The sequence below is a fragment of the Melanostigma gelatinosum genome (genome assembly GCF_949748355.1).
Source record: "Melanostigma gelatinosum genome assembly, chromosome: 4".
NCBI classification, from domain to species: Eukaryota; Metazoa; Chordata; class Actinopteri; order Perciformes; family Zoarcidae; genus Melanostigma; species Melanostigma gelatinosum.
The window spans coordinates 21,606,239-21,627,288 of record NC_136637.1 but is presented as its reverse complement, the minus strand read 5'-3'; the positions used below and the strand labels follow the sequence as shown (position 1 = coordinate 21,627,288).

The 21,050-nt window shown below is 42.1% G+C and overlaps 1 protein-coding gene across 1 annotated transcript in view; it reads left to right on the top strand.

The window, feature by feature from the left end:
* p3h2 (prolyl 3-hydroxylase 2) overlaps window positions 1–20,590 on the top strand; it is a 45,572-nt gene extending 24,982 nt beyond the window's left edge. Inside the window, exons 2-15 of the mRNA XM_079267879.1 lie at window positions 6,041–6,193; window positions 6,492–6,681; window positions 10,559–10,690; window positions 12,798–12,925; window positions 15,770–15,859; window positions 16,333–16,373; window positions 17,153–17,244; window positions 17,360–17,487; window positions 17,580–17,675; window positions 17,912–18,062; window positions 18,405–18,522; window positions 18,676–18,751; window positions 18,955–19,095; window positions 19,357–20,590. Of these exons, the coding sequence (XP_079124005.1) occupies window positions 6,041–6,193; window positions 6,492–6,681; window positions 10,559–10,690; window positions 12,798–12,925; window positions 15,770–15,859; window positions 16,333–16,373; window positions 17,153–17,244; window positions 17,360–17,487; window positions 17,580–17,675; window positions 17,912–18,062; window positions 18,405–18,522; window positions 18,676–18,751; window positions 18,955–19,095; window positions 19,357–19,449 (1,629 nt within the window). The 3' untranslated portion in view covers window positions 19,450–20,590. The remainder of the gene's footprint in view (window positions 1–6,040; window positions 6,194–6,491; window positions 6,682–10,558; window positions 10,691–12,797; window positions 12,926–15,769; window positions 15,860–16,332; window positions 16,374–17,152; window positions 17,245–17,359; window positions 17,488–17,579; window positions 17,676–17,911; window positions 18,063–18,404; window positions 18,523–18,675; window positions 18,752–18,954; window positions 19,096–19,356) is intronic.
* The last annotated feature ends 460 nt before the right edge of the window (window positions 20,591–21,050 follow it).

The following is a 21,050-nucleotide window of genomic DNA, read 5'->3' as shown; positions in this document are numbered from 1 at the left end:
TGATGTTGTGTCTAAACAGCTTCAGTGTTGTGCTTTGTTATGGCTGTTCTTGAGCCAAAGACGGATAATTATGTGGTTGGTTTGCTTGTTCGTGGGGATAAATACTAAAGACGAATATGCCTCAAACCCTCCACTTTGTAACACAAATATTGGTTTAGTGACAGTAAACTTTGCTATTGGTCTGGTCAGGAAAATGACTACTGACGGGAATAAATATTCTCGTTCAAACGCTCCTTGGATTGGTACAAACAGACTCGGTGCTCCTCAGACAGATGGCTGTGGTGTTTAGGGCCCAGCTGTGCAGCAAAGAGGTCTTTCCCTGTTTTTATAGGTCCATAGTTTTAGATCGGTAGGAACCCCTGGCAGTTATTACCAGTCTACTTTTAAATACAGCTCAGAGTTTCACTTTAATGTCATCTTTCCATCCCTTTCCTTGGAACAGTTTTTACAAGCTCAGGCTGAGCTGAAATTTTCTTTTTTGTTGTTGTTTGTCTGATAACGTGTTCCCCCGCAGCTGTAACGCATTGGTTTTTCTAAAGCAGACACCACCTCACTTTACCGACCTTAACACCATTATCGGCGGTACATGGATGCAGTTATCACGCTCGCAGATGTTTCAGCTGGAATGCGTTCAATGCAAAGTGGTGCCATACCGTATTGTAGGAAGCCAGTAATGATTTAATGCGCCTTTTCAGGAAGGGTCAGGCTAAATGGTTTATTTAAATTCAGCTGTAAGATGTAAGGAATTAGCAATGAAGTCAAGTTCAGACTGAAAATGGCTGAAATGGTGTCCGTGTATTCTTACAGGTACCGGTTAGAAGATGAAATGTGATCGAGGAAGTCCGATCCGAGTCATGCACCGATGTGTTTTAAGGCTTATCGGATGCTAAATGTCTGATGATCATGAGGTCAAGTGAATAAGTCATTTAGCCTTCTCACCTCTGCACATCTGGCCTATTACACATTGTCTGTTTCGATAAGTTACAAAAATAGTCGGACGCAGCTCCCTCCCCAAGTCCTACGTCAGATAGTAGAGTGTGAAGTGTGGTTTCAGTCACTGTTCAACCATAACTCACTTCGGTAAGAGCTTACTGAGACCTTAAGACCTGAAAACACTCTCTTTAGCCTCGACATCCTCACTGCACATGGATGTCTTCTGATTCATTGCAGCTGTGCTCGTGTCCAGTGTTAACCTGAACACTGACCTCTATTATCTTTACAAGAGCTTCCTAAGCTGGAAGAACTCTTTAAACCAGCTTGTCTCTCAAGTATACTGGACTGCGGTTGCCAGGTTTGACACTCGTTGACCACTTGTTGCCAGCTCCTCCCTCATTTGTTGTGTGGTAGTTCTGCTTCTGATAAGTCATCTGTGTAGCTGTAGGATACGTGCTGTTTGCCACAACTTCACCTCTGCATCTCTGGCGCCAGCTCAAGCTTATTTACATACCTGGGAATCAAGCAGGAGGCCCAGAGGAGAAAAGCATGCAAATGTACGTTTGCCTTGGCACTCCTCGGTGCCCACATCAAGAGCACATCTCTCGGTGCGAGGCGTCAGGGCGGTCCAGCAGCTCTAACTCGGGCTGCTGTTTAGTGAGGAGGGCAAACTGAGGACTCGGACTGAGTGGTAGTTATTCACCTCTGCAGGTGCTCCTTTTGAAATTCATGTGGGAGGAAAAATGTACTCATGTGGTACAAGATGTACACACGGTTTGCTTTTATTGGCAGAGTTTTAGCGTTGCTGTGGTTTTAAATCTCGTCCAGTTTTATGTCAGAATTCACTGATAGAGTTCAGATCAATTATTTCTGTTGTGTAGTGCTCGTGCTGACATTTTTCAGTTGCTGTATGTGGAGCAAAGTGATGCGCAAGTTGAAAGAAATATATTGATTTCATCCCTACCTTTCACGAGAGACGCAGCACAACGTCTACAGTTTTCACAGAAAACAACTTACTTTCCTAGTATCCATTCTCTCCTCTGTGGCAGACACAGGAGAGATGAGACATTTTGATTTACGCATACACTGCTGTTTATAGGCTGTTGTGCTTTCCATGACACTATTCAGAATAATGGCAATCTAGCTTTAAACCCATGATTGATTTCTGCTCCGTCACCCTCAGAGGGTGTATCAACCTTTCACTCTGCTCTGGTTGATATATGAGCATGTGTTTTCCATTCAGAATCTCCAAGCGTGGGCTATTCGATTTTGACAGTTTGATAAAGCACTCAGACTCCAAGAAATCCTCCATGTTGAATTATCTGTTTCCATAACATAGTAGTCACTTGTATGTGTGAGTTCAGGTGATTGTAAATCTTTTCTCACCCAAGTTGGTGAATCTGTCTCTCACTGAAAAACACAGTAGATCTGGTCTTTGTTCTTCTTCTGCTTAACTGTTCCAGATTCCTCCAAATGGAAATTTAAGGTTTTGTCATGGCACAATTTGATATTTTTCTGTCTTTTTGTCAGCAATAATGTTATCCATGACTGTGAAAGCCTCACGATAGAACAGGAAAAACACAGGGGGCCTCTAAATGTTCAAGGCTTCCCCAGGTTTTGGGGTGTCTAGTCTCGGGACAATAGAGCTGTCTGTGGCAAACCACAGCTGTGTTTGTGCTGGGACGTTGCACGATGCACTATTCCTCCATTTAATCTGGCCTGAGCCAGGTTGTCCCCCGAGGGACTGAGGGCAGCCGGGGCCGGAGGAGGTGGAGGCAGGTGAGTGCAGGTCTGTGACTGCAGACGAGCTTCCCCCTCACCTCTTCACTCCTTTTGTACACCACAACCGCTGTATCTTTGCTGTTAAGTCTGTGGGAGTCTGGACTAAACGTATCAGCAGATGATTAGCAAGTCAACAACAGTGTCTTTAAGGGGGGAGTTCTCTCTGAATAACCTTGGGGAGCCTTTTTCAGGAATGCAGCAGCAGAGGACTCATGATGTATGCTTGCAGTTGCGCCATCAGTTAAACGAAAAAAAAAATCCAACCCAAGACACAATAAGTGATTACATCAGCGATTTAATGCATTCCACGTTTTAATGTGTGCTCAAGTGTTGCAACTGAGTTTTTAGTTTACTCGTCTTTCCTTAATGTGTGTTGTGCAGTCTGTTTCTACTTGATTGTGGTTTACATCTGCACATTTCATGAGAACTCCGTCATAAAATTGGTTTTAACTTGGTGCATTTGCTTTTGAATATGCATGTAAGTGCAGCAATTTCTTCTGTATATTGTCTGTCATTCATTTCTTACTATATGATAATCTGAATATTGATCTCCAATTGATATCTATTGCACTGGAAATAGCATGCCATCACATATTCTGTGTTGGGCCATTTTCTGTCTGAACTCTGTCCGTACTCTTATTCAGCATTGGAGTTGTTCTTCATACAGTATTTCGTAATGCGTTCCACATGAATTGACAAGAAGACCTAATATGTGCCACTCAGTGAACCTAATCATCCAGTTCTGTCTCCCTGTGGCTTCAGCCGGGTGATCTGACGAGGAATGCACTCAACGCCGCCTCTACTCTTTTGCCTTTTACGGGGGACCTCGCATGTCCGGCTGGGCTTTCCTCTCCTGCCTCTTCTGCTGCCACATTAAAGAGACCCAATCGTGTCTCATGGGAGTCATTCTTCATGAAGGAGTGTGTTGTTTGTGGGGAAAAGGAATTTCTGCTTCTTCTATCAGATCTGTTTGTGATTTATGAAGCATTGAGCGGACTTCGTGGAAACAAAGTTTTGTTTTTGTATCTACGTGGGTCTGCATTCAGCTGTTTGAAGAAAGGGTCATTCTGCTCTTGAGCTACATATTTTCCAAATCTTGTAGAAATGTGGGAATTCCCGAGCTTTATCTTTCTAACTCACCCCGTGAAAACACAACAAAAAGCACAAAGGTTTTCATGACAACATGAACGAGTGCCGAGTGGCACAACAGAGGGCTGAGTGTGTTGAGAAGCTCTCTCAGCCAGTTGTGTTTTTGGCAGTCGTGCCAGTTAGGCTGACCTTCTCAACTGTGAAACACGGGGATCTGTATTACAGTTGCACCTGTTGGGAACATGAAGGATTTAAACAAAGGTAATAATGTTGCTGCAAAATATCCTTCACAAGAGAGCAAGCTCTGTCTGTTTGCACCTCTCTGAATCTGTCTTTTATTTCCTCAGCATGTCATCCTGCTTCTGTTTCCTGCTTAACGCACGTTTTGTTCTGTTCAGTTACTGTCAAACGCAACGTAACTGTGGCTCAGAAAGTAGAGCGGGTCGTCCCTCAATCAGAAGATCGGCAGTTCGATCCCCGGCTCCTTTAACCCCCAAAATTGCTATCGATATATATAACTTCTAATATTGCTGCGCCATCCGTGTTTGAATGGGTCTGAACGCTTGATAGTCCTGAGTGGCAGGTGGCACCTTGCATGGTAGTCCCTGCCATCAGTGTATGAATGGGTGAATGTAGTGTTAAAGCGCTTTGAGTGGTTGAGAGACGAGAAAGGCGCTGTACAAGACCATTTACATGCTTTTTATCAATGATTTATGATTCGTTTTTTGCTTTGTTGCGTGTACTGTATACAATAGTGAATGAATGGAAAAAGAAGAAGCAATGGTTTGGAGGTCTCTCTCTCTGACTATGTTGAGTTCATGGACCTGTGGAGTGAGGGGCTATTGTATGAAGTAGTTGTGTGAGGTGACCCATGTTCAGGCTTGAGCATGATGAGGATCTTATCTGATAAGGACCAGGCATGTCTGATGTTTGAGATCTTCCAAAATGACGAGTTTTTAAGGGACAAGAGTATCTTAAAGCTACAAGAGACTAGCTTGCGCGAGACATCTGGGATCTCTGAAATGAGCTTTGTTTTTGTTTTTTGACAACATGAACTTTATAGACTCGGGTATTTTATTCAGACAGACACACACATTCTGAAAAATATCAGACGATTGATTGAGTTGCTTAAAATAAATGAATGAACAACTATTTTGATTAATTTATTACTTTAGTCATTATTCATTCATTCTAACGCCTCCAATGAGAGGATCTTTGGGTTTTGGACATTTTTAAAACGTTTGGACTATTTTCTGACATTTTATTGACTAAACCAACAATACATTAATTGAGAAAATAATTGACAGATTAATTGAAAATTCGTTAAAAACCACAAGGTAGGAAGATGTACCTTTTTAGCATTGTGAGGTTTTAATCGTGGCATACTAAGATCCTATTTGCTTCTTGTCTGTCACAGCATACTCCACTGGTTTTGCCTTGTTTTGATGTGCTTGGTTTAGTTCTTCAGTCGACCAGCTGATGTATTACAGCTGCTGGCTTTCATGCGTTTCATCTTTCAGTCTTCATCTGCACTCTATCCGTATCACTCACAAACACACATCAACATTTCCCTGCTACTCAGCGTGTCTCTTATCTTGCCTGCAACAGTAAACGGTCTCTTTTCCCATGTGTTTATGTTTGATACATTTCTTAGGAAGAGGTTGTGATGCCTGCGGTCAAAATGTAGTTGAATACTCCCGTCCCAGCATCAATCAAGTTCATAGTTTTGAGTGCAGAGACCTCATGCGTCATCATAGCTGCAGGAATAGTGAACTGCAATAAAGACGTCTCTCTCTGATAACAAGATGTGGATGGGAACAGTCTGTTCTCTGTTTTCTGATTAATTAAATTCAATTATATTACTTCTTATAAGTGGACTCTGAATTACTTGCCAAAAATTGATTAGGAAATGTTTGAATGCACCCTCGTAGTGATCTGTTCTTCCTGCAGAAGAACGCCTGCAGGTTGTCTCTGATTTTCCAAATTTTCTGAAAGCACTTGAATTTACAAAAAAATAATTTCCATTTGATTTTAATCCGGTTTCACATATTTAAAAGAGAAATACATTCAACAGAATCACTCTTTCCTATTCTGTGATTGTGTTGGGCAGATACTTCGTAAACACTTTCTTCCTGCAGTTACAAACTCACTTCATCAACTGCACAGCTGAATGCGTGCCTTCACCGGTCTGTTATTGTTATTAATGAAGAACATCGCTCTTTCTTTCTCTCTTTAGTTGAAGCAGCCTGAAAAGGCGGCGGCGGCGGCTCACACTTATTTCCAGGCCAACCCAGAACATGTGGAGATGGGTCAGAACCTGGAGCAGTACAAAGACCAGCAGGGCGTTGAGGAGGAGCACTTCGTGGACCGAGAAGCTCGGCCTCACCAGGTGAACCAGGACATCTTAATACAGAGACGTGTTCACATCACTTGACTTGTTTTATCTCTTTTTCTTACCGGAGCATGTTTCAGATCATCAGTGTGACCTAATTTAATCTTTTTTCAAATCAGGACAAAACGAACTTGTAAAACGAATTTATGAACAACAAACATTTGCTGATATAAAACTGTCAAAGATGAATGCCTCATTACACCGGTATATCACAAGGAGCTTTGCTGAACACCGGAGGTCATGAATACTCATCCCATCATTCCTGACTCTCATGATCCTCCGTCTCTCCTCGCAGCGCTCCTTCGCAGCAGCAGTGAGATTGTATGATGAAGCCGACCACGAAGGAGCCATCGCTCTGTTTGAGGAGGCGTTGGTGGAGTACTATAAAGCAGACTCGGAGTGCCGGGCCCTGTGTCAATGGCCGCAGAGGTTTGAGGGCCACGACTACCTCCGCTACCGTTACAGCCTCCATGAAGTCGTATCAGGTAAGAGCCGACGTCTCGAACGAGACACGGGAAACTGTTGACCTTCATCTTTCCTGCATTTATTCTCAAGCAGCACAAAACATGTCCATGAGCTGCATAATGTAAATAACCAGGGAAATAATAAATCCCAGCAGAAACATAAACATGATTTGCATTGTGGACATGATATGTTGCTGTAATCAGCTGTATTTATTCTTAAATGGTGGCAAAATTAGAGAAATATGGAACTACTTATCCTGCACGTTTCTAATTGGAACCAGGACTTTGTTGTTTAGGTTCTGTTTTAAATTCTTCACACCCTCTTTGTGTTACATTCACAATGTTGATTCTGATATGACAGCTGGCACTAATGTAAAAAAAATATGCAAATGCAGGGATTAAGCAAAAGCTTAAGATGGCATCTAACATTGGTTCAAGCTGTTTCAGTTTTTTGTTTTGTTTTACTGTTGCATAATAGCATATTTTGACATTTTACAGCTTTTATTGCTTACTGATGTCTAAATTGACCTGCATGTTGAAATGCAGTAGAACGTTGCTTCTATGTTCTTTGCCTTCTAAGAAACCCTGCCCTGTGTTGTCTGTTGATTTGAAAATCCCACAGTTTGTGTTCATTTTTAGACACTGGTTTCATAAATCCAGTTTTTAGTTGATTCTAAATTAGACTGTTCAGTTGTGAAACATCTCATCAACTTGACGCGACTGTTCCACCAGCACGTGACTGAACTGCGTGGCCCTGAGCCCGAGCTGGGCTTTGTTGTGGTGAGATGGAGCCTGGGGACGGAACAACACCCTTCATGCTCACTAGGCGATCAAATCTCCCCGGCAGTGGCTTGGCACTGGGTCAAATGGCAGACGACGGATAACGGCCATAAAAACAGGCAGCTGTGTTTAAAGGCGCCATATACAACATTCCGATCATTAATATAGCAGCAAACAATTACTTGCTATGTAAATATATGGTGGAGTAATGTCTAGCTGAGCACGGAATAAAGTTGTTATCCGAGCTTCTCCCAGTACTGTATATCCCAGACACATGTTGCAAGACTTGATCCCACAGACTTCTCGGTTGTTCATTGTTGTATGGTTTACCACAGCACTGAGGTCTGAGGATTATTAAGTTAGGGGGAAAACTGCATCCAGCTCTTTTAAATTCAGGACACATTCCACATTTTAGGGTTTGTAAATGTTATCTGAACATTGACATTACTTTCACAGGCGAGACCACATTACAGACCCATGGGAGTCACTCAACCCTACTTATGATGTTAAGGCATGGTGTGGAAGACTCGTGACACATATACCAGAGCCCACTCATCCAACTGACTGCCCGAGTATTTAGCTTCCACAGTACGTTTTAACAAACTCGTTAATAGACTCAATCAATGGATAACGTGCAGATCCAGAGGAAAACTCTCAACCAAATCAGCCTGTTAAATAATTGTAATTGTCTCTTGAAAATAAATGTGGACTGTGTTCAGTTGCAGCCCTGGGATTTGGTAGACGTGCTCTGTTACCATCTTTGACAGTCCTGAAAAATAGCCTGAACCAGAGCCAGAACAGCAGACTGAGTGCACCCAAAACGCCACTACGAGTCACCACAAGACTCTTCTTCTCTGTCTCTCTTTAACCTGAAGTAACCTCGTTTCTCCCTCACTGCAATTGGAGGGATTTTTCTTCTTAAAGGAACATTCATTACAAACAGCAAATGTTATTGTTGTGTTGAAGATGTAGATTGTTTGAATGGTTTCATTTGGGGCTCTCAGGTTGTGGTTCAGAGACTTCCTTCTCCTTTGTTCATATTTAAACTTGCAAAGTTTCTTTTTTTCATTGTTTGATAGTATAGCTTGTTAATGACTGTTGACAAGTTTAAAATCTGGTTTTAGAACTTCCCACCAACACGTGAACACACCACCTGGGACCCTTTTCCATGCACAGTCCATGCTTTCGGTTACAGATTTCAGAACATTTTTGTACACAGTGTTGTAAATTTGACCAAAGCAGACCGCTGATTGTTTCCCGTTTTATTTATTTAGAGTAACTTGCAGCTAACTTTTATGTGCTGTGTTATTATGTTATTTCGTTTAAAAAAAAATGGTGTGCAGCCAATAACTACAGCGAATCAGACGCTTTTGATGTGGAGGGAAGCGTGTATCCACAGCAAAGCACCAGATCATAATAACGTGATTATACTGATGTACATACACATCTACTGTGGTCAGTGGTGCTTCTGATGACACGAGTCAGACCTTTCTCTCTGCAAGTTGAGGTGGGTTTTGTGCGGTAGCCGCAGCTTAATTGCTGACTAGTGTGCTTTGTCTCAAATATGTATGGCCAGCTTGCATAAACACAGAAAAGCCGGCAAATTAGTTTTGGCCGCGCTTTGTTTTACTTCAAATCGGGGGATTATTTTCCATAGCACCACTCCAGTAGACGCTTGAATGACTTCCTCGTGTCGTGATTTTATTTTGTTAAGAAAAAAATAAACTGCGTTACGGTCCTGCTTGATTCTGGCTTAACACATTTCATATTTCTGCTCCTCTGAGACTCTTGAAGAGATTGAAAAATACCACAACTCTGCTGTCTGGGTGAAGAAAGTAGCGCTGCAGCTACTCAAGAGTGACCTCACTTTACAATCACGCTCAAAACACACACACACACACACACACACACACACAACCATGCTTTCATCCACTCTGACGGTTCTTCTCTTGGGGCTCGACATAAGGAAGTAATATGTAGCGCCTCCGTTGTTCCTCAGGTGGTGATGAATCCTGTTTGTTGGTCCTGCGGGGAAGACAAAGGCATGAAAGCACTTTACTGTTCAGAGGGGAACAACATTTAGTTAATTTACTCCACAGCAACAGGGAATAACATGATGTTGGACATGCTGTATTTGATTTGATACAGCTCCTCAAGTTGAACTCACTCCAGGTTTTTTTTTTCACACAAATACCAGACCCTTCTCTAAAACGGGACAACAGGGAACGAAAGACACGTAAAGAGCAACTTTCAATATCTGTTTTATACAAAGTTCGTATTATTTTCAGCGTAGGAACAAATAATGGTGCTCTCATATTCAATGGGGATCTATATCGTAAACAGACGATGACTACACTTCATCGGCCAAGTGATGTAGCCTTGACGCCAAACGGGTTTGTCTGTTGAATGAAATCAATATAATAAGCTGGAGATCAGCTGCTAGTACGGTAGTTTCTCTGACAACTGTAATGTTAACAAGTTATTGATTATTTCCAGCTGTATTTCCAGTGGTCCTTTAGCCCTGGGCTGATATTCTACCAATGATCTCAGCAGAGTTAATGGCTGTGGGCAGGGGACCAAACTGGAATAGTGACCATATTGCATTGGTGCATTACATTTGCAACAGATCACACAGTCCTATAACTGACTCAATATGCCCACTGGTGTTCGGCATGCAGTAAACTACGTGTAACTGTAGTACAAACGCTGTAACGGGAGCTGGTGGCCACTGTTCTGGTTGTTTTAGTTAATCAACCAATAAAAAATCTTTTCTGGCAAAGACTGCATGTCTGCCCATCCTGGAGGAAGTCTGTCTTCCTTTTTTCTACTATTAAAGTTTGTTGAGGGGAGATTTTCCTCCTATAGATAAAGAGGATTGTAAAGCTGTTTGAGGACTCAAAAATTTATAAGAACTGTTGTTTCATAACCTCAATGCTCTACTCTGCTGTTTTCTGTAAAATCGTATCCTCACCTCAGTCATATCGATATCGGGAACACGGGTATCTAGCCCCGAAACCAAAAACTCAATGAAATAAGAATCCAAATGCAACATTTAAGAAGCGGCTAACGATCTCAAAGTGAAGCCGATGATCTGACAACTGATCTGATTTTGTTTTAGATCACTTCACTCAGGTGCTGCACTGTGAACACGAGTGCGTCCGGGACCTCGCCACCCGGCCGGGCCGCCTCTCCCCGATGGAGAACTACCTGCCTCTGCACTACGACTACCTTCAGTTTGCCTTCTTCCACGGTAAGTTGTTCAAGGAATGTAAGACTTATTCAGACCTTACTGATTTAACTTTTCAACAAAACTCTTCCTCACCATGACGTCTATCTGACTATGCTTCGTGTAATTATGAACAGAGAAGGTGTATGCACCCATCGGTCAAACACTTGCATCCGTGCATGTACAAGAAGTCACCGTGACCACAAAGAGCCGCAGACGGGCCGAGCCGATCGACTGTTGGCCGCACCCCGTTTAGAGTTTCTCATTGTTTCACAAGAATTACATTGTCTTTGATATGGGCGTATCCGGTCTGATGTAGGAGCTCTCAGGTGTGTGTGTGTGTGTGTGTGTGTGTCTTGTCTTCTGTTTTTGTTGAAGTAGAGAAAAACCCTCCTAGACAAGAGTGTTTGCACAACAAGAAAGCGTAGTTGGGAAAGACAGTGTGCGGAGTGGTTGTGAGATCACCAGATTATAGTTAATGACCCGTAAGCATGTGGCTGCAATAAAGCAAAGTGGATCATTGGATCTGCGCAAACACACTGAGACGCAGGCTGTGATTTCTAACAGCCGCTGCTGGGTGTCTGTGTTTATCTGTCTGTCGGTCTTCTTGTCTGTGATCGTAAGTCTGTGGAAGCCTGAAGAGTCTTCAGTTCATAAGAAGAGTCTCTGTGAGTCGGTTATTCTGCTGTATTGTAAAGTGAAAAGACTCAGCTCGTATCACTGCTTATGAAATCACTAATCTGCTTCTGTTTTTTCAGTTGCATTCTTTGTTTAGTTGTTTTACTGATATCAATACCAATTATAATATTCTCTATTTTTCAGCCATATCTTTTCTATATTTTTGCATTCTGTTGCTACTGGCAGTCCTCCTTTTCAATAACTGCGGATTCACAGGAAACATGAAAGCCAGTGCTGGTGTAATTTGCTTGTAAATTCAGTATCATCAGTCTTTTTTAGTTAATTAAAGCAAGATATATTTTAAGAAAGGTTGAAAAAGTTTCAATCGTATGAATTGCTAGCCGTATGCTTCAGAAAACCTTACATTGCTTTCCATTTCTCTGTGTTCTGACCGTTTTAATGTGGAACAAAACATACTGGTAGGTTGCTGCATTCCTGCAGAGGAATTTTTTTGAATGTACCTTAATCTTGAATCCACAGTAATTATGTTAAATAAGTACTTCTTTAATCACTTGTGTGTTGCCTACTTCAAAATCAAGGCAGTGTATGATTTACTTGTTGGCAGTCAGGTTTTAAACATGGATCACAAAACTACTTCTCATTTTTCAAACAGTGCGCCAGGTTCATCTATATCTAGCATAGTTAGAATGTATTTTTTTAGCATTTTTACTTCTTATTTCAAGTACCAGCTTTTTCTCTCACAAGTCAGTCATTTTAGTACTTCAATACCCAGCAACACTGTGGGCTGTAAGCCGTTAAAGCAGGATTGTGCTTTCGCTTCTTACGCTTCCTGAATAAATCCCCAATGAAGTTTGTCTGAGCTCAATTCTCCAGACTCTTATTGACCAGGGAACACACAGCTGACAGCCTCAGCTTAGGCCAAGACAGGAAGTCTTACGTTAGTCCTGGGACTTTACAAGCTACTAAAGAGTGTGTGTGTGTGTGTGTGTGTGTGTGTGTGTGTGTGTGTGCGCGTGTGTGTGTGTGTGTGCGTGTGTCGAGCATAAGGTGTGTGTGTGGTTACCGCCGTCTTTGTGGATCTGTGTTTGAACATAAATATAAAAGTGTGTCTGCGTATGTGTATCTCTGGAAGACCGTAGGACGGTCCTGTTGTATGTTTGTCTCACTTCATCACTGACTTCTCCTCTCAAGGAGACTTCTCCTCGTCGTATCATTTTTCCACGACGTCAACCAGAGTGCAGCTTTTGCTCCATTGTGGTAATGCGTTGGGAATGTGAGCCATGATAAATACATTTCCACATTTCACACACACACACACACATACACACACACACACTGGTCATCCAGTCCATCCAATAGATGACTCAGCAGAAACCCAATGCCGCTCTGTTGATCCACAGCACGACCAGAGGTCAAAGACTCCACAGGTCACCATTGATTGTGTAAACCACAAAGAGAAACCACTTAAACTGCTGTCTGTCTCTCTCTGCAGTGGACCGGCTGCAGGAGGCTCTCCAGTCCTCCGTGACCTACCTGTTATTCCACGAGGGAGAGGAGTCCATGACGCACAACGTGGATTACTACAGAGAGATGCTGGGACACGATGGCAAGCCGAGCGAGGTGAGCGTCTGCTGTTCTCGAGGGATGCGGAGGGGCAGAGGGTTTGGAGGCTGAGAGTGAAAGATACAGGAAATACAAGGATGGATGGTTTGGTGAATTTATCTGTAATTTCTTCTTTTTTTTACAGAGATTTTATTAACTTTGAAGGGCAATCTCATCGTGAGGATTTTTAAGGTCGACAGTATAAACGTTGGTTTGCAAAGACAGAAAGATTTACAGATTAAAACTAATGGACCAAACTTCAAATATTAAAATGATCTGCAGAATCGGGCACAACATGGAAAGCTGCTCGAGATTTTAGGTGCCACAACTTAAAGGGTTCAAGGTTCACTTATTGTTATTCTGCAACACAGGCTTGCACATAGTAGTCCCTTTATGCTACAAAACTATTTGTCATGGTGCAGTATGGAGGAGGAGTTGGGGAGTCCAACAGTCTGCTCTGTATTCTGGTGGCTCGACAGCGGATACTTTTGTATTTTGTGTCTCACCCAGATGGCAGCAGGGTGAACGGGCATTGCCGGCATCATTTAATATCCTCTGGGGTCTGCACAGGCACCTCGCCTCCCCAGTATCCCTCATGCTCGGTAGATGCGTCTGTCCTAAGCCGTGCACATCCCATTCCAATTCGTAATGTTTCCAGTCAGGATGGTTTCTTTTGTGCCTCTTTCTTATGTTTCCTTTAGAAATACAAGCTTGTTCTCTTTTGATTTAGTTGATGTAATAGTTGGGAGAACTTCAAATATCATTAAGGATAGCATAGTCTCCAGTTATATACCTTCGGAGGAAGAGTGAATATGAGGGAAAAGGAGGAGAGAGGGGGCAGCAGTCTGCAGTCTACAGCAGTCTGCTGTATTTCTTGGATGAACTTGCTAATCGCTGCTTGGCGGCTATTGCCTCTTGAAGTTTGCTTTTCACTTGTAAATGTTCTTCATCCAGCTGGAAGTATTCAGCTCATTTTGCTACGTCAATGCGTTTACAACCACATATTTCTTCCTCTGGCTGTGCTCTTTATTATGTCCTTGCCCGCTGGTATTCACAACACTCTGACTGATTAAAGGCTGAATGTCTGCCCACTGGAGAAAATTCTATTTGCTAAGTCTGGCTACCCATCAGCCACTTCAGCCTCAAGAATTAGGTCTCCCTAAAACTCTGATCAGCTGCTTTGGAAAGTCAAGAAGCTCCTTGTTCAAGTCTCAATTACAAAACCTCTTTTTCCTGAAAGCCTGCGACTCATTATAGCGAGCGAGGCTCCCAGCAGGACTGTGCCTGTGTGTGTGTGTGTGTGTGTGTGTGTGTGTGATAAAGAGAAGCCGACATGTTGCAGCTTATGTTTTTCTACTCATAGCTTACATTTTTCTAGCCCTCCAGTATTTCCAGTCCCATCAGTTCACAGTACAGTCGTTGGCCCACAGATCGCCTCTCCTCTCTGCGCCCTCTCTCTCTCTCTCTCTCTCTCTCCCTCCCTCTGGCCTCGGGGAGCTCATTTACAGAGTCCTAGATCTGAGTGCCAGGCCCGTCCTGCCTCCCTGCCAAAGAATCCTGCTTTCAGGAATGGTGGAGGAGGAGGGAAAGTCATGTCAGAGTGCCCACAGAAGTCTCTGGGACAATTTGAGAGCTGTTTGTATTAAGGGGGCTGGAAAAGGATCTTCTGTTTTTTGAACAACAACAAAAACGCTACTGAATGTTCAAGTTTCATAATATTCATCATTGTGGCTTCAAATCTAACAAGAAATACTGGAGAACAGGACCGTATGTAGTCTTATAGAACATTTACACTCAGTTGTAGTTATACAGACAAAACTGCTCGTACACAATGTCTCTTTCTTTTGCACATACTCGATGCATACGCAACCAGTGGATCAGCTGATATTAGCATGCTGCAAATATCTGTATTAAAGGTGCTAAATACGAAATTGGGAGCATTTCAATAGCCTCTGGCAGACATTACTCTACTATATCTTTACATGAAAAATAGTTGTTTGCTGTTATATATTTTTTTTTAATTCATAATGAGCGCCTTTGACAGTAAGTATGGGGTAGTTAACGGTGTTTCCATTACATAGTGTTGTCCACCAGAGAGCACTGACAAGTTCAATTTTCCTCCGTAAAATGTCCCGCTCACTACATGTCTTGGTCATAGAGCTTTAATAACCCCATTTAATGGAAAATGGTCATGTTTTGTGTTTATTTACAAAATAATATATATCAGCCAATATATCATGATCACATTTGTTTTTAACTTAAATATATCAATACCAGTATTGGCCTCAATCCTATTGATGTGAACCAATCCACCTTAATGCAAAGCCAAGAGCAGCACCAACTGTTACTGTATGAACCAAGGCTCGTGAAGCAGCATATTTCTGCTTCCAATCAAGTTTTTACTTGGCAGGAAATGTCGTGAAAATGTCCTTCAGAGAAGACACAGGGGAAAAAGAGAGGCCGTCGCACTCCATTAGTCCCGGCACTGAGCCGAGGGAAAGACTGATTGTGGTTCCCTCTATTTGCGGTGAAAGGGTGAGGACGGGAGCACACTGTCACTGTAGGATTTAGAAAAAGTTATGGTGATGAGCTTTGATACATGACAGGTCAATATTAAACCACCAATACTTGTATCTTTGCTGTAACTGTGAGCATGAAAACAATGCTGTGATTTAAAATCAGCTCAATCATTGGCCTGAATGTGGAATATTTCGTGATAGTACTGTTTAAATATATCATGTATTTCTCTCTCTTTTCTGCAGTTATTCCCCTCCTAAACATATGTCAAGGACAAAAGCGTGTGTTTAGAATTCCCGTAATGACTCAGGAAACTGTAAACCTTCGGTGTGTTTGTGTTCCCAGGAAGCTGCATGGTACCTGAGGAGGCACAGACAGGAACTGGAGCTCCTTCTGATTGGCAGCAAAACCATGGGTGTGGAATTTATGGAAGGGGTGAGTTAACAGAATGCACCACAACAACTCTTGTTTGCTTTTCATGTGTTACTATGAACTCAAAGCAGACTGCAAGTATTTATTGACAGACCGGTGCCCTTTAATTCTTGGTTTTGCCTAGAAATGGAAAGAGGTGTTGTGTAATTTAACGGCCGGTTATTCGTAAGCCAGTCCTGGTGTGTCTGATGCAGAGCAGGTCTCCTGCTGGGTGTGTAAATGCATTCATGTGCCCCTGTTGCTGGATGACTCAAAGCAGGGTAACAGGTGTCTGGCACTGCCGCCGTCCACTGTCCTCTCGGCCAACAGCGACACCGGCTGGCCACTTTGACAAATATCATATTTCACATGTACGCAGCATTTAAGAAACTACTCAAATCAGTCCCACTGGTCTGGTGTCTTTTTTGTGTTTTTAATTACTTTTTTTAAAGTAAGTAATGTTCAGATTACAAATTGCTCCTTTGTCTTTCTTGCAGAATTACTGGAGCAGCACAGGTGGAAGAGAGGACTCAAACAGGTGAGCGATATCTGCATCTGTAAAACTATATATTACTGTAGTTTAACATCTCATTACCTGGAGTGTTTTCAGCTAAAAACTGCATGCGACCTGCTCAGCACCAAACAACAAGCAGACACAGTTGGCGACCAACTGGTGACACAGTGGAGCATTTAGAAGCTCAGAAGACACATACTTCCCTCAGAGGTTGTTGGAGACAGAAACAGAGTGAAAGGAGAATAAATATCCGACTGACATTCATGAGGTGGTTGGAAACATGACTCCAAATGAATGATCATGTTGCTCGTCAACTTTGCTGACAAGTTCACTCAATCAACTCAATATGTCAGCGTTATGTTATGTTATGTTTATTTTATTTGACGTGGACATCACAGTAGCATTAGAATTGTAACATACATTTATGCACAAAGCCCAGATGGACTGTGTTAACTGTTTGTAGCGAAATGCTAATTTACAACACCTGTCCACAGGAGGCTTTTTTAAAGAAGTTCAAATAGAAAATAAAGAAGTTAAAATGGAAAATAAAAGAAAAAATATATCCACAAATACATACACAGATACATACAGATACATACATAAAGTGCAAGTGTGTTTACAGGAGTGTTACCTCTATTAAAAACATTACAATGTTGTTGCATTTTCAACTCAGTTGGTAGACAGTTTGCTTGTTTGTGCTTCCCTCAGGTGGCCAGTAAAATCAGTTATTGCAGGTATAAAGTTTAAAGTCATAGTTGTGGCCACTAATATCAAAATGCCTTCTCTGTTCTCTGTTCTTCCAGGATTCCCTCCGGGACAGACGGCTGGATGGAGTACGTTCCCATTTCAGAGAAAAAGAACGGCACTGTCGCTGCTCCACAGCAACTCAAAGAAGGTACACCGTCACTGCGATGAAGCAGAACAGTTAAAGGAAAGTTATGAGTGTTCAGTTCAGTCTTCTCTGAGATAACATGTCGCATTCCTAAAATGCCGCTGTGTGATCTGTGTAGGCGGCCCCTTGGTGTATGACAACGTGCAGCTGGTGCAGAACTCTGCGGCCTTGAACGGGACCCAGCGGGTGCTGCTGGACCATGTGATGTCCGAGGAGGAGTGTTCAGACCTCAGACGCCTGGCTCACGTAGGGACATGACGCAACATTTACAACGTAATGATTTTCACATCTTAACTTTTGAAGCTTAATTCTGGCTTTTGTTTTTTCTTGTCTTGAAGGCTGTCACCGTGGCAGGAGACGGTTACAGAGGGAGGATGTCTCCACACACTCCCAATGAGAAGTTTGAAGGAGCCACTGTACTCAAAACCCTGCAGGTACACTCACCGCTAAGGATGAACCAATGAGTCCATCTCTCATTGTCCAGGTTGCAAGAAACTGTCTGGGCAACAATTATTTAATGTCAAAATTCAAACCAGGGGATCAGGATTATTACGTCAGTAGCTTTATCATATACAGCGCGCAATAAAATGTGTCACAATGGACCGTTTTGCCTGTATAGTATCTTTCTTGATTTATTACAGTGGCCCTTTTGTTTTTTTCTTCCCTGCAGTACGGCTATGAGGGCAGAGTGCCGATGAGGAGCGCTCGCCTGTTCTACGACATCAGCGAGCGAGCGAGGCATGTTATCGAGTCTTACTTCCTGCTCAACTCCACCCTGCACTTCTCCTACACACACCTGGTGTGCCGGACAGCCATCACAGGTCACTCACCCACAGAAACATACTTCACTTGACACCGAAACACATGTACCGTCATTCGATATTGAATTCAAAGTTTTTAAAAAAAGAAGTAATTTAAAGTCTCTCGGATTTAGCTCAAGTTCCTTGAATGTACTTGAATAATTACAGTCAAAACGTTTGTCAGGAAGAGAACTCCAACAGTAGGATTAGGAAATGATCATAGTTCACAGTCTACTGCATGATTGGGTAGACTTAAACAAAACTAACCCAGGAGGAAAACCCCAGCAAAGTGCAGAAGATGTGTTTTTTTTTTTATACATGTATTTATATTAAATGATTCATTTGCGTGTTGGTTGTTCACAGGCCAGCAAGATCACAGGAATGACCTGAGCCATCCCATCCATGCTGACAACTGTCTGCTGGACCCCGAGGCCAATGAGTGCTGGAAGGAACCACCAGCGTACACATACAGAGACTACAGGCACGAGCCTCCCGTTGTCAACACGATTAATAACAAACTACAAGCCTACTTTGCTGTATTAGATAGTAACAGATGAATAACGGTCACTCATATATCTCTTAAATGTAATATTGAGTCTGGACTGATCTCTCCTTTGCTTTTTTTAACTTTCAGTGCACTGTTATATCTAAACGGAGATTTTGAAGGAGGGGAGTTCATATTCACGGAAATGGATGCCAAAACAGTCACGGTAAGTGTGAGATTTGCTGTACAGTTTATGGCTTTGATGCTCACTTGAGATTACACTCTAGGACCCTCCAGCAGGACAAATACCTGCTTGAACAACCAAGCTGAATGTAAATGTGTTGGTCTTCCTAATATACTAACATGAACAGATAATGGTGTTCTTTAACCTCACCTCCGTTCCTGCTCCGTCTCCTCCGTGCTCTCCAGGCATCAGTGAAGCCCTTATGTGGCAGGATGGTGGGTTTCTCGTCAGGAGGGGAGAATCCACACGGCGTGAAGGCCGTTACCAGCGGGCAGAGGTGTGCTGTCGCTTTGTGGTTCACCCTGGACCCGCTCTTCAGAGAACTGGTCAGCTAATGTTTCAGTTAAAGAACTATTATCACCATTTGCTTCTAGGTTCATCTTCTTTGAAAGGAAATGACAGGTAGTTATGACGGGGATGATGCTTTGGGTTACAATCAAATACAAACTGATGACATACCCATCTGCTGCAGGGAGGACTTATTTTTGTAGACCAATCCCTGAAATGTGAACTGCAACGTGACTGGTTGGCGGAGGTATACAACGGCGAGGCTGTAATCCTAACTTCTTCTTCTTCTTCTCTCCTAGGAGAGACTGCAGGCGGACGAGGTGATCCAGGCGTTGGACACACAGTCTGTGTGGGGTCAAGGCCTCAACATCAACCCTAAAGATGAACTGTAGGAGCTGAAGCAAAACTGCTTCCGTCCATCCGCTTCCATCAAATCCTTCTATATATTTTAACTATTTATTGAATCGACCTTTGGATGGGAACTTTTCTATTTTTGTACTGTTTGAAGTGCAAGATTAATAATGTCATTTTTGTGTTCTCAGTCGCATTTTTTTTGAATGTTTCTCTACACAAAAGTACTTGAGTTTACCTTTTGTTCTTCGTCTTTCCCTCCAGTGACGGCTTCTAAAAACCCAATTCACTTTGTTTTGTGGTACCTGGTAAGAAGCTGTTCCATGTAAGACTGATCTGTACTCTCACTGAACTGTGAAGAATCCAAAGAGAAGAACGGCAATTTACTTTTTGTGCTTGTTCTTGTTCCGGACAACATATCTAATGGGTTTTATTCATGAACACAAGTATACCTTAGTTTCAGTGGCAGTAGTTCAAAAATAATTCCCAAATGGTACCGTTACATATGTTGTTACTAATAGAGCCAGTAACAACTATGTTCAACCTAAGCGGTGCACTGTTTTTATAATGGTACCTGATTTTCAAATAGCACTCGTACAAAGAGTTTAAGAAAGAGATATGTTCTAATATGCTGAATATTTAATGATCATGCACTCTGTCCGTCTCTGTGTGTCAAGTCTGAAACTGAGAATGTCTTCTGTCTACTACTTTGTCCACTTGTCCTCTTGTTGTTGGCGCAATGAATCAATCCCCTCTTTTCTGGGCACACAGAGCAGAATATACTGGTTACCATGTTCATGGTGTTTATGTTTTACTTTTATTTATGTGTTTTGAATAATAGACGGCTGCTGTCGTAACTGTCTGCATTTAATATGAGGAACTTTTTTCAGAAAAGATGTCAATCATTCCTGTTTCAAGGAATACGTATTTGTGTCTATCTTTTATTTCGTGATGTTTGTGTCGATGATACAGATGAGCGGCCGAGTCTTGCACTGTAAATCCAATGGAAGGAAACGAACAAAGAGTAGCTTTCTTTTCCTACATAGATTCAAACTGCCAACCAGAACCTTCATCCTGTCATTTTATGAGGTTGGCCACTTTTGTTTCACTGATATTGAATTCTGAAATGCTGTAACACACCAAAATGTATGTGTACATGCCTATTAAAAATATGAAATTTCACATCTGTATTTAGTATTTTTATTTTATGCTTTCACGTCATGAAATTAAACGACGTTTTTGTATCAAATAAGAATGCCTTTTAAAATGAAGAAACTGATAAATTACTTGTTAGGATTGGGCAATATATCCATATCTTGATATGAGACTAGATATTATCTTTGATTTTGGATATCTGAGTTCAGTTTTATTCTTGCATATACATACTTCATTCCTTTACAGTTTCATTTATTTAAGTAACCTGTTGAAAACCTGTAATAACTATGTAACCACACAAGTCATGCCGTAAGTGGTTCAGCTTGTGTATTTAAGCAGCAAAGCCCTGTTGTTTATGAAGAGCTCCATTTAAAGTAAAGTGCAGTTGCCACTAGACAGCGTTAAATACAGTAAAAAAAAAAAAAAATGTACTCAATACATTTGTATCACACTGTGGTCACTGTGGTAAACGTTTTCTTTTTGGAAA